The sequence below is a fragment of the Saccostrea cucullata genome, unplaced genomic scaffold (genome assembly GCF_032062105.1).
Source record: "Saccostrea cucullata isolate Sc308-1 unplaced genomic scaffold, CSIRO_AGI_Scuc_v1 ctg4093, whole genome shotgun sequence".
NCBI classification, from domain to species: Eukaryota; Metazoa; Mollusca; class Bivalvia; order Ostreida; family Ostreidae; genus Saccostrea; species Saccostrea cuccullata.
In genome coordinates this window covers 1-14,329 of record NW_026931970.1, presented here as the reverse complement: position 1 = coordinate 14,329, position 14,329 = coordinate 1, and the positions used below count along the sequence as shown (strand labels likewise).

Below are 14,329 nucleotides of genomic sequence, written 5' to 3'. Positions count from 1 at the left end.
CATAAAATCTAAACTAATCGGAATCTAGGTAAGAATTCTGTATCTTAGTCATTTGGGTGTTTATTATTACGCGTCTTTTTAGTGTGAAATTTCTTTTTCATAAGCGCTTGTTTCACGTAGACGATTTCTCTTCCGGCATCTGAAATTGAAGAAACTTTTACTTTTCAACTTTGGCAATCACTATGTCACATCAAACAGGAATTCAGGGTAACATTTTCTTACATAATAATTTTCAGACCCTTCTGTAAGCTTATCTTCCTATTTATGTTTTTATCTCTAGATGTCCATTTACGAGCTTATGACCAAAAATGGGCGTGTTTTAAGTCATTATTTACACATCTTTAAAAATAGATATGTTCGAATATTCCTTAGAAAATTAAATTAAAATAGTCCTGTGCCTCGTATTTGTAATTATTTTTTACAGTGTTCATGATCGGTGACAAAGATCAGCATATAAAATTTAAAGACCTTCCTGAAATGTTCTTCCTTGCATAAAAAAAAATTCAAGAAAAAATAAATATCAACTCTACTTATCCACCTTCCACTTACTATAAATTGAAGGATATAATCATAGTAGTAACATTATTAGGGTATTTTATTATCTGTATACATGTTATACTAACATACTAGTTAGTTTTACCGTTTAATCTAAATTTGTCTCAGGAAATGCCCCCGCCACGGTTAGAACACATCATTACATGTAGATCCGATATAGTTGCAATGTAGCAAGTCAGAGCAGATCTGCTCCAAATGATTTTGAAGACTGCAAAAGGAGTTGCAGCGAAAATGATTACCAAATTAATCATAGCAAACCTTCAAGATTGTATACTGGTGTCTCATTATATCGCGGTACTTAATTCTTTTGCATAAAAAAGTATAATTACAAATTTTTAATTCAACTCATATCAAATGATATTAGTAAATCTAACTATAGCCTAACTTTTAAGTGTCAAATTATTTTCCAAGCTTGCATCGTTTAATTTATGGTCTATTTTGAAAACAGGAAGTCTTATTTACCTCCTACATTGGAGAGTCTCATTGTATCGCGGTATGGGAAAACATGGATGCTTCTAGCTGACATGGACGTCAATTTTTATTCTTGAATTTGCGATGTAATTCTACATAAAAAATAATCAATTGTACAAATTAACAGTCTTTAAAAATTAACTTTATTATAATTTTCAATAGCTTATAAATTTAATGGTCTAAATATTAAAACGGGACTGGAAATCTGTAAAACTACGTTTTATTTGAATATTTCTTTTCAAACGGATGTTCCCTACTTTTTAATCATAAAAAAAGTAAACACTCGGACAAAATACACATTGTCCATCAGCAAAAAGAATATAGGCTATGTATCCAAATTTTTTGCAATATACCTCGATACAATGAAACCCGCGATATAATGAGAATCAAGTATATATATATATACATGTATGCCTAAATAATCCATATGAAAGATAAACAATCACTTGTTAATGAATAACACTATTTTAAAATTTAATATTGAACATTGATTTCATTAAATACGCAAGTTTGGATTATCTCCCAAGTTGTGCTCTTTCATTCCGGAGGGGAGTTTAGTTTCGGCATAAGCAGGAAGGTGACACAGTATTTGGATACATTACATCACCGATCTACTATCATAACTGATAGATGAAACTAAAGGTGTCAATTTCTTCTACGAACAAGAAATCAAAACAAAAAATAAAAATCGGAACCTTATAAATCTCTGTGGATACAAATTTATCAAACAAGGGGAAAAATGCAGTTCTCTAAAAATGCACACGCATCTCATCATTGTATGTCGACATTCAGAATTACTCTCACTTATAATAACTTATAAGAGACGTTACCAATAACTTTTTAAGAAAAGGTTTGTACAATCAAAGATTTATTTTTCATACAAAGACTATGATGGTTTTTTCATTTTAAAGTATCTAAATATGTTAGTATAGTAAAGCTTTATAAAACTATCATTCAAAATAATCATTGCTTAGCATTGTCATTTTTATATAACGCGCATATATACACTAAATGAATTCTAAAACCAACATCCATCATCCATTTATTTATACGCATTTGTATACATTAACAAACTGTCCCTCTTCCATGTGGATATGGATACTTTTTGCATCTCTATCATATGAGAGTTACAATCATGAAACTTGCGTATTCATTTAATTTCATATTTACTATGTATAATTATGCCTTTTATCTTGTATTTTACAGCTAGTGATGATTTGAAAACATTTTTCTCAACGTGCAAAGATGGAAGTATCAGAGCTGTGAAGGTTTCCATTATTGATGGTAAATGTTGTTACATGTACTAATCAAGACATTTTTTTTTTTTTAGTGAAATTAAGTGTAAACTTCTGTAAAACGGGAGTTTACAGGCTTTATACCTATTGCCCAATCTAGTAAGATTTTCCATGTAAATGTTTCAGTATAAATGTAAATATTAAATTGATGAGTCTTGGAGTTAAAAAGTTCTACTATTTAGTTTTCTCCCAGGAAAAAATATACATCATATTTAGTTACATGTACCCGTACATAATTATTTGATATTAAAATTCAAAAAAAAATTTTTTCAGAAAAACTAGAGTTGGCAGGAAGTCAGAATCCAGTAAACACTTGGGAAGATGATATCCTTTAATTGTTTCTATTTTCTATATGCCATTCTTTTAGTACAGTCACACCTTGTTATATTGAACTTATGACAGTGAAACCAAGAAAAAATTTGAAATATATCCAAGGGTTTGAAATATAAAGGTTAAATTTCCAATTCACTTTGTTTTATTAATGGTTTTCAAGAATTCAAAATTATAAATCCATGCATTTTTAAGAATACAGAATTCTGTTGTGTTGTATCATATGATTCTGTTACTGTATTCCTTAACACAACAAACATTATGACAAAACAGTCCTTCCAATGCTCGAAGAGAAACAACCATGTTATATAATATACAGACTGGACTCAAAGAACAACCTAGGTTATCAGTGGATCTTCATCTCTTGGTCTCCCGATTTCTCACCGGTAAGGCTGATTACATTCAATTTGTTTATGTATTGTCATATACCGGTAATATAGATTTTGAATCTGTCTATACATTATGTGAGATTCGTTAAATATGTGTACATGGGTTTTCATCATTCTGTATATATATGAATGACAAACACTTGCAGTAATTGAATTATTTACAAATTTAGAAAAAATCATATTTTCACCACCAGTAAGGGTTAAATTAATAAATATTCCACACTGCTGTGATGTACAACATTATGCACATTTTAATCTGTTGATACATTTTACGATATAATACCTGTTCCTGAATCAGGTTGTCATTATGAACACTTTCAGTGATATGTACATGTATTTCTTTCCAAAAAAAAAAGGAATTTGATTCCTTTCTTTAGAAAGTGAAGCTTTATGTTTGAGATTTTAAACGAATTATTACAACCATGTTAATGATGTGTACATATTGTATTATGTACATCTTTCTTTGTGACATCTTACAACAGGTCAGACAGAAGATGTTATATGCAGCAACCCGCGCCACACTGAAAACAGAGTTTGGGACAGGTTTGATCAAAGACGAGATGTTTGGCACCACCAAAGTAAGTAACCCCCCTTGACATGGTTAAATCTCCCTTGGCAGGATTATATTAATAAATTTAAAGAAAGAAAATAGAATTGAGGGATATGGCATTTTAATGTGAAAATTCTTTATGATTTTATAAAAAAAAATTTTTATATAATAAGAGACATCCTTATTTTTATATTTAGGAAGATATAAATCTCCATGGTTACAAAAAGCACCTGGCCTCCCATGATGCACCTGCACCCTTGACCTTTGCAGAAGAAGAGAAGCAGTTGATCAAAAAGCATGATGTATGTATTTAATAGCAATTTTACTTAAAATGTTTCATGTTATATGAAATGTGCTTGACATTTCTTGTGTGTTTGTTTTAATTTGTTTGCAGTACATCAGGGTTCTCCACAAGGGGTTTTATAATGGCGGGCCGCCATGGTTAAAATTTTGTGCGCCATGGTTAAAATCTGCAGCCGCCATGATTAAATTTTAATGCATTTCACTCCTGACACCTACTTTTTTAATGACTTAAGTAGTTAATTGTGTTTATACTACTACTGCCATGCACTTCGCATGCCTCGAAGGAAAGCGGGCTGTGCTAAACAAACATGTCGTTAGTCAGCGACTATGCTCTGAAGCGTGACAATCAATGAGAGTCAAGTAGCTGATCAGATGATCAATGTTTTGAGAGTTTATTATCCTGTAACATATAAATAATTTTTGGGAACTTCAACATATTCCCTACATGATTAGATATAACGGGTTGAACGTTCATAAAAGATGACAGTTACGAGCATGATAATCGTCATGCATGCTGTGTCAGAAAAAAAAAATACTCTGTAAAAATTTCATACTCCTCTTTGGTTAATCAATTCCCCATGCTCTGTTTGTAAGCTTTAACCTTATAATCTTTTTGATAAAATGTTAATAGGGCCTACGTCTCAATCGCCGTCTTAGCATGCTTAGTTTTAATCGCCGGTATAGTCGTAGTTTTAGAGTTACTTCCCGTTGTTATGAAACGTCGCGTGGCGCTATTTTTAGCATTGGGCACGTGGAGAAGTAAACAAAACTTGGTGAAAAGTGCAATATCAAGAAAAATAAAACGTTTAGAAAAAAGGGACACCGGTCCAAATGTTCCTTTGTGTACCCATTCATCAGTTTTATTTATAGTGAAACAAAATATTTCATATAACAGGCTACAATTCTTATAATTAAATTTCTGAAAAATATTGCCATGGTTACTGATTTATTTATCAACAATTTTTCTTTAAATTCCTTAAGAAGGTTACTACAGTTTTGGGCAAATTTTGTTACATTTGTGAAGTAAGATACAGGATAAATCCTTTTCAATTTAATTATTATTTTTTTTTAACTTTAAAAAGTGTTAATTATTCCATGGTTTTGTGTTGCAGTGGTTAAGTTTAAAAATTGTAAAACCAGTCATTGATTAATGAAGATTAGGAAGTCTTACTCTAACAGGAATTTGTGTTTTGGGTCACATTTCGCCTTTGTGCAGCTTCCTCCGTGGTTTAATTTTCAAATGTGGAGAACCCTGGTACATGTTATAAAAATGAAATTTGAAGTATTCATAAATTCCTTGATTCAAATTAATTTTATTTACAAACATTATAGAAAGAGGTAAGTTACACACTGTTGAAAGCAAAGAAAACTTAATTTCTAATTTCAGATATCAAGCATGTTTTATGAATATTTTTTCTAGACTCTAAACTGTTATGTTACTTAATGTGCATAATTAACTGGAGAAGGCATTTACTACCAGATGTATATTCTATTCATTGATAAATCTTTATTTCATTAACGATAGATTGAAGGCTTTCTCCATAAATAAACAATAAATGTGCATGAATTCAATATTTGCTTTGGAATGCAAATAATATTTAAGGAATATTTATGATTGAATTTAAACTTGCCTGCTTTTTTTCCACAATTGAAACATTATACACAGGGACTTGCCAACACTTTTTATGCTGCGTGACTATTCTTGAAACTGATCTTGAAATTTCTTTAAATATTTGTGATCTCTAAATCTTCTTGAGATTTCTGAAATCTTGAGGAAAACTTTGTATTAATCAAATTTATAGATCTGATAATAAAACAAAAGTTCTGTATGTCTCTTTATGAAAACCGTTTTTACATTTTTTATTGAAATTGGTTGAAAGTTATGTTGTCACTGATTTGCTGAATTTGGTTTTTAATGTTTTGAAAAATATAAATAAGTCTGATTACAACTGTATGAAAATCGAATTTGTTTTAAAATTCAGAGATAGTTTTTTTTTTATTGCAACAATGAATTGTTTCATTCTAGCTATCCTGTAACTGTATTAATCTTTGTCTTTTAATAAATAGTTGTTGTGATGTTTTGGTTCTGGATAAACTGTTTTTTACATTTAATACACATTTGATGGTTCGTTAGGTGAATGCTGTTAGTGTAACAGATAAACACCAACACATGACGGGTGTCTACTTCCCTGTCTCAGACCAAGCTTTACAGAAGTTAGAAGATCTCAGGGATGGAAAAATCACATATGTACAACTGGTGAGTCATCAAGTTTTTACTTGTCAAATATCATACATGTACAATAGGTATAACATACAATAATATGTTAATCCTGCTTTTGCCAACAGTTGTCTTTTGCCCTATTCTCTACTTTAATAAGTTAAAGGTGCTAGTGAAAATACCAAGGATTGCATAAAGAATAAAATACCATAAATAAAATTATAATACTGGTATTGAAACTTTTTTCGCTGTTGGTTATTATAATGCATGTTGGAGCTAATACGAAACAGTTCAATTAATTTAATTTAGGCCTTTTAGGCTTTACACAACTGTGATCTAGATTTGTTATATATTTGTTTTCTTACTAGAGTCTGGATATACCAACAGAGACGATTAACCTAGAAATGGCTGACAACACAGATATCAAGTCGTTGGCTTCTCGAGTCCCAGACGACAGTGCCAGATATCACGTCTTCACATTCAAACACACACACGAAGGAGATTACACAGAAAGTATAGGTAAGATCTAATTGACACCGCTTTGATTCTATAGTAAAGTACTCATACGATTTTTAGCTCACCTCAACGAAGTTGGGGGAGCTTATGTAATACCCTCGGCGTCGGCGTCGGTGTCGGCGTCGGCGTCGGTGTCGGTGTCGGCGTCGGTGTCGGCGTCGGCGTCCCGGGTTAAGGTTAAGTTTTTTGGAGCAGTTTTCTTTTTAAGTACTTCTATGTCCTATATTGATTAGACATGCATGGAAGATGGTTCTAGTGTGTTTCATTGTACCAGTCAAAGTTTCAGATGTTGCAATTTTAGCAAAGGAATGACCAGGTTAATGTTTTTGGAGCAGGTTAACATTTTTGGTGCAGTTTTTGGTGTAGGTTTCATTTCCAAGTAACTATAAGCCCTATGTTAACCAAACTTGCATGGATGATACATCTAAGGATGCATACTACCGGGCTTGCTTCGGATGCTGAATCTGACCTACTTTTTCCAGTTGAGTGAACAGGTTAAAGTTTTTTGGTGCAGGTTTCATTTCCCAGTATCTGTAAGTCCTATGTTGACCAAACTTGCATGGATGATACATCTAAGGATGGATACAACCAGGCTTGCTTCGGATGCTGAATCTGACCTACATTTTCCGGTTGAGTGAACAGGTTAAAGTTTTTGGTGCAGGTTTCATTTCCAAGTAACTATAAGTCCTATGTTGACCAAACTTGCATGGATGATACATCTAAGGATGGATACTACCAGGCTTGCTTCGGATGCTGAATCTGACCTACATTTTCCGGTTGAGTGAACAGGTTAAAGTTTTTGGTTCAGGTTTCATTTCCAAGTAACTGTAAGCCCTATGTTGACCAAACTTGCATGGATGATACATCTAAGGATGGATACTACCGGGCTTGCTTCGGATGCTGAATCTGACCTACATTTTCCAGTTGAGTGAACAGGTTAAAGTGTTTGGAGCAGGTTTCATTTGCAAGTAACTTTAAGCCCTATGTTGACCAAACTTGCATGGATGATAAATCTAAGGATGCACACTACCGGGCTTGCTTCGGATGCTGAATCTGACCTACATTTTCCGGTTGAGTGAACAAGTAAAAGTTTTTGGTGCAGGTTTCATTTCCAAGTTCTTTAATGACCAATCTTGCATGGATGATACATCTTAGGATGCATACTACCAGGCTTGCTTCGGATGCTGAATCTGACCTACATTTTGTGGATGAGTGAAAATGTTAGTTTTTGATGTACATGTTTCATTTCCAACTAACTATGAGCCTTATAATGTGCAAACTTGCATGGACGATACATCTTAGGATGCACACTAATGGACTTGCTTCGGATGCTGAATTCGACATATATATTTTTCAGATAATAGACTAGGTTAAAGTTATGGTTGCAGGTCTATTACCAAAAAACTTAAAGGTTTTTATAACATTGTATAAACCAAACTTGCACAAATGTTGCATCAAGAGATGAAAACTCAAATTTGCTTTAGATGCTGAATTACATTTTCATGAAGAAGAACTACTTTAAATTTTTTATGTTGGTCTACTTCAAATTATCAGATCAAAATTGCTTAGATATTTTCATTTTTGGAATGTACATTTTTTGTTGGTTAATTGTGTGACTTTGCCTTATTTAAAGACAACATTCGTTGAGGTGAGCTCTGTAATCTCTGATTACCTATGTTTTGTTGTTCTGTTTATTTCTTTCAGAGTAAGGAAAGTTGTAGATGACATTTATCATACATATATTTCATATTTCAATGATATTTCTTTACAAATACATCTGTACAGTTGAGACTGATTAATCCAGTGGCTTGTTTTCCCAAAACAAATCATATGAATTAATCTAGCTTGCATACTTTTGTTTCTTAGCGTTAAATTTAATTTTTTTTTACCCCCTTTGTTTCTGTTTCAGTGTTTATCTACTCCATGCCTGGATACAAGTGCTCTATAAAAGAGAGAATGCTCTACTCCAGTTGTAAATCTCCACTGATCTCCAAAATAGAGGCCCTGGGTATAGAGATTACCAAAAAGGCAAGTCAGGCTTATTAATCAGCAGAGATTATGTAAGGTGGACTTTGAACTGAAGGAGGAAATATTTACTGTTATTTTTAATTTATATGTACATATATAAATCACACATTTTAGCACTAACAGGATGACAATAGGAAGTAATATAACATATATTACTAAAAATGGCAACTTTTTTTCTGGGAAAGGAAGAAAAGGGGGTTTATGTATGAAAATAATTGTTCAGCTAGTTATGAAATTCCTGTTGAAGGACAATAAAAGGAACTTAGGTCTAAGGAAAAGGAAACAGTTTTATACACCATGTAGAATGTCTACAAATTGGTGTCTTCCCCAGAGAAACATAGGTGGTATACAAATCCCTTTCATTTGCATCCATCCAAGAATAGATGATGTAGGAGGCTTCCACTCTTACGAGGGTTGTCCCGTAAAATCGTGGACAAAGCGTTTTTCTCGAAAAGTAATTGGCGCACTAAGCTGAAAATTTCAGTAAATGTTTATTTATCATATTTAAGTGCATGATATTTTTTTTGATAAAATATAGGCAAAAATAAAGATTTTATTATGCTTGAATGTGCACGAGGTATTGTCCTACGGCGCACGGTCAAAAAACCAAGGTTTTATTAAAGAATACACAAGTTTGAATTCAAAATACAAGTTTTAAATACATAAGATTTGGATTAAAATTATCCTAATTCAATTCCACAATCAATTTTGTAGTCTTTGTAAAAATTTTAAGGCATTTGCTTAATTTTTGGCAGTTTCTCGAGCATTCGAAATGGAAAGTGGTAAACACAACACACGAAAAATGGCGACGTTTTATGATGTTACGGCGCACCGGAGAACAGTTCAGTTTTATTTCGATGTTGTAATGACACGTTTAGAGACTTGAAATGACCATAGAGGAAAAAAGATTATAAAAATATCACCATATCTTAAGTATACAAATGAAATAGGAGTTTTCTTAACAAGTTTTTTTTTATCAAGTCCCTGGGGAGTACAAAACATACGGACAAACTCCTAATGTAATAGCAAAAGACACTGTCACAGTAGACCGCCAATATGAGATTTTCTTTTAGTTGAATGATGGTGAGAATATTGTCCATAACTTACTGATAAATCTTCAGAAGATCGCATGAGGGTGCCAATTGGTTCTTCGACTGTTTATGGAGACTAAAGAATGTGTATCAATGAAATTCCTAAATTTAAGTCAGACTCATCCAACTTCATTTTCAGCAAAGATAAAACGTGATGCTGTTTTAGACACTTTGACGTTATAATCCATGCGCCGTAAGGTGATACAATACATGGCATAAAATCTCATAATTTGTTTATTTATGCATATATTTATCTGAAGTTTGGTGTGTATATTACTAAAATATGTACTAAATAATAATGAAAATTTCAGAACGCAGTGATGTTTCACACTAGAAAACTTGTCCACGATTTTACGGGACATCCCTCGTAATTTATATCCACATTAGTTTAAAGACATTATTGAGTTCATTTCCCTCTTTTTAATTGAGTTTCTAAGTCTTAACCTGTAATGTGTCAATAGATATTAATTATGTTACATGTATTTATCTCAAATGTTGTGTCAGACCTACAATTTTTGTTTGAATATGTAAGCCAGAAAAAAAAATGTGATAAAGGAATTATAACTTGTGCATACATTATAAACAAGTCAAACATACAACTTGAATGTACTAGTGCATTTATCGAGGCTAAGGTCTCGGCATGCAGTATTTAAATACAAAAAATTTGGAATATGTCTCCATTGGTAATATTAAACAATCACAAACAGCTCTAAGACTAATTTTGAATTTTTTTGTAGTTGGAAGTAGACGATGCAAAGGAACTTTCAGAAGAAAATGTTTACGATGAGATTCACCCAAAGAAGAATGTAGCCACCAAGAAATTCGACAAACCTAAAGGCCCTGCTGGTAGAGGTCCGCGTCGCATGGCCAAGACGTGAATAATAATGGAACAATAAAAAAAAAACCTCTGGTGCTACTGTAAAATCATTGATAATTAATGTTAGTGATTTGCTGTAGTGGATTTTATTTTTAAGAATGGACATAAACATCAAAGATCTACTGTATACAGGATTATTTTTACCCCCTCGTTATTTTTGCCCTTTCACACTTGCAAACAATTTTGCCCCGTTTTAATATTTCGCCCATTCACAGGTTTATTTAAAAATATATACTTTTTTCTTTGTATTGGCCCCCTCTTAAATTCGCCCACGTGTCAAGGGCGAAGAAGGGCAAAAATATTTCGGGGGAAAAATTTCCCTGTATACAGTAATTAAATTCATGTAGATAGGGCATCTGGTATGCATTTATCACATAGATAAATTATTTAGTTATATTTGTTAACATTTTATGCATACAAGTGGGAAAAAAGTTAAAATTAGATATGTACATGGTAAATTATTTGGAAAGAAACTTATTTTCCCAATAATGATTCTAGGTTGTTAATTCATGAAAAATATGCTTGATCTATGGATGACAACTCTTCTACTAATTCATAAAAATTGTCTCAAAATATTTTTATACACAGTTTGTGGCGTTTTTCAAGTGTTTTACATGTATTTGGACTTCTGTCTTAGAATATTGTGTATAAAAAAAACAAATCACTCTATTAATTTTGGTATTATTTCTTTAGACATAAAGAGATTATTAAGCAAACCAGAAAATTTATTGTTTATGATTTTTTTGCTTATTTCTAATGTATAAATGCATTGAAAATCCCCAGTGTGAAGATACTTGATAATGTCATTTCTGTGTTATATCATGGGGAGGGGGCATAATAAATTTGTTAGGGGTTATCTACAAATAATTATTTATTTACATCGCCATCTGTTCAGTACCTCAATAACATTGTAGCACGTCTAATTTTTACCGATTTGAATTCTTAAGCTTTGTTTTTCCAGTCGTTTTCTTGTTTTAATGTTAATTATCAGGGGACAGTTTTGTAGTTTACTGTTATTTTTTAAGTAGAATAGCTCAATATTTTAGTCATTCCATTTCCCCTTCAGAATGCATTTCCAATAATTTTACTACTTACATGTAAAAGATTTGATCACTGCTTTACTGATATTGCAAGACCTAACTAAATGAGATTTTATATTTTAAACATTTATTTTTTGTCTCGGGAAACTTTGTATTTTTGCAGCATATTTTTCCTAATTAAAACATAAACTAGCATACTTTTTCTAAAAGTAGTGAAGATTTGTATCAAAACAGATTAAAATGTCATATACTTTAAATTTCATAGTAATTACAAGGAGTTTTTCTTTAACTTCATAATGTTAGTTTATTAAGTATAAACATACATGTATACATGTATGCTTCATTAACAATTTTCAAATATTGGTGGGCTTTAACAAGAGATATAAACACAAAGTATTGTAGTGAAGTTAGCTTGTCACTCATTTTAGTTTTCCATTCCTTGTGCCTGTTTTGTTTGGACTCATTTGTGTTGAAACTGTAATTCTAGTATATTGTGATATGAAGATAGACTGTGATTTGCATTAAAGTCAAGTGACAGTGAATGCATGCTTTAGCATCATTAGTTAAGTTTGACATCATTTATTCTGTAGGCCAGTATTTTTTTATTTTTAGGTTTACGAACATCAGAATGAAAAAGTCCTGTAGGAGGAGGAAATAAAAAAAAAAAATAAAATTATATTTTGGATACATTATCGACTTTTCTACATTAATTTTTGCTTCTTTTTTATGCTCTCCTAACAGGCTTCTTGCCACTGGACACATAAGGGTTGCAAAGGGGAAAATACAACCTTTAATTGTTTATTTCATCATCTACCAGTTGGGGGCAGTGATGTAAATCTTTTGATGTTGGACAAAATACAGATTTTTTAAAACAAAAAATCAATTTTTTAAATCTCTTTTAATATATCTTCATTTTTGTTTTTAATGTGTGTTAGGTAGAAATTAATCTAAAATATTAATTTACTCTAGACCTATAAAAGTAATAATTCCTTTCATAAAACAGACAGGGAGTATTCCCAAGGAGTATTGAGGAGTAGGGTGGAATTTTTTCAATTAAGTGTAAAATAATTTTTCTGGCCGCCATAAACGATACTACAATGAAGCGCATTGAAGTGGTAAAATTTTCTGTTTGAATGAAACGTTCTGAGTCATGTTTTGAACGTCAATTATAACATAATGACACGCCCATTTCTTTAGAAACGAAAAAGAAATATTCGTCGTATTGTCCAAGGACACCCCGCTCTTCGTGACAAGCAACATGAGTTACACCGAAATGGAGCTTTAAAAAAATTAGAAGAAAGAATTAGAGACTCCCCGCTTCTGTAAAACTCAAATTGCAACGAATATGTACATATTTTTGAACTTATCATGTCTATTGAAGTTACCACAACACATATTTCGGTCGAACACGTGTTTACTCGGTGTTTATTTAGACCGTCAATTTGATTGGCTATTATATTTATAGAAAACCTGTTCTACGGGTATTCGAATAAACAAATTGACCGTTTTATCCATTTCTAAAGAAATGGGCGTGTCATAAGATGACAATAAACGTTCTAAAGATAGCTCAAAACGTTCCATTCGAACGGAAAATTTTACCACTTCAATGCGCTTCATTGTATATGCCTGTATATATTTGTATATTCTTGTCTTTAAATAGTTGAAATATTTCATTTCTGTAGGCTATTGTTTATTTCTTCCTCAAATGGATTTAACTTCTCCCATAGTTTTATTCATTACATCTGATGCATAAGCGACCCTTTTCTGAAGAATGATGCTAAGACTGTAAGCTATGACAGAAACATAAACAATGTCTCTGACAATAGCTACCATGGGCCAGGCGCGTAGCTGCCTATACGCAAGTACGCAAGTGCGTACACATCATTTTCGAAAAAAAAAAGAAAAAGAAAAGAAAGGAAGAAAAAAGAATAAAAGAGAAAGAGAGAGATTTATTCGGAGAAAAAGAGGCACTATCTGTCTTTAGAATTATTTTACGTCTTATTGTTTCTATTCAAATTTTGTTCAGAATATCGTTATAATCCAGTCTTTTATAAATTGAATTCCAAAATTCTTGACTAAGAAAATATTGTTGAATCAAAATTTTCAGCTGTTAATCCGCGTAATCCTGATTATCCGAACAAATACATGTACATGTATTTGATGAAGGAAAGCGATCCAAGTGACATTCATTTAATTAAAGAAAAAGTTACAAGGTCAAGGGTTTTGGACGACTATACAAGAATATCCGTTGAAGTAATGAATAAATATCGATAAACAAAAAAAAGGCAAAATTTAAATTATTGAACAAAGTAAAAATAAATATAGATCATTTATGAATATCTTAATTTACTGATATAACCAGTTTATAGAATTTAAGTACTCTCACTTTGTTTAAGCTAACAGAATATAAAGGTTATCAAAAGACCCACACCCAGTTTATATTTTGAAATACTTTACCTCCAATGATAACTTATTAAATTACTTCTCTGTTTAATCTTGTCACACTTGGAAACTTTTGTTCTAATACCAATATATTCGTAAATTAATTTGATTAAATTATTCTTCTCATCCTGAAGTATCCATGGAAGTATAACTTAGCTAAGTGTTTGCTTGAGAAAAGAGATGTAGCGTGATTTCTTTTAAAGGAAAATGACTGAAAAATTTCA

The 14,329-nt window shown here is 31.8% G+C and overlaps 1 protein-coding gene across 1 annotated transcript; it reads left to right on the top strand.

Annotated features, from left to right (window-relative positions):
* Positions 1-129: 129 nt before the first annotated feature.
* Positions 130-10,873, top strand: LOC134234128 (twinfilin-1-like). The gene is made up of 10 exons (XM_062716185.1): positions 130-207; positions 2,233-2,310; positions 2,595-2,647; positions 2,912-3,037; positions 3,523-3,618; positions 3,788-3,892; positions 6,028-6,150; positions 6,480-6,630; positions 8,537-8,655; positions 10,484-10,873. The coding sequence occupies exons 1-10, from the start codon at positions 183-185 to the stop codon at positions 10,622-10,624; spliced, it is 1,017 nt and encodes a 338-aa protein (XP_062572169.1). The 5' UTR covers positions 130-182; the 3' UTR covers positions 10,625-10,873.
* The last annotated feature ends 3,456 nt before the right edge of the window (positions 10,874-14,329 follow it).

Coding starts and splice junctions, on each gene's coding strand:
- LOC134234128 (XM_062716185.1), top strand. CDS start 183: ATGTCACATCAAACAGGAATTCAGG. Junction 208..2,232: donor ACATCAAACAGGAATTCAGG/GTAACATTTTCT, acceptor TGTATTTTACAG/CTAGTGATGATTTGAAAACA. Junction 8,656..10,483: donor GTATAGAGATTACCAAAAAG/GCAAGTCAGGCT, acceptor ATTTTTTTGTAG/TTGGAAGTAGACGATGCAAA.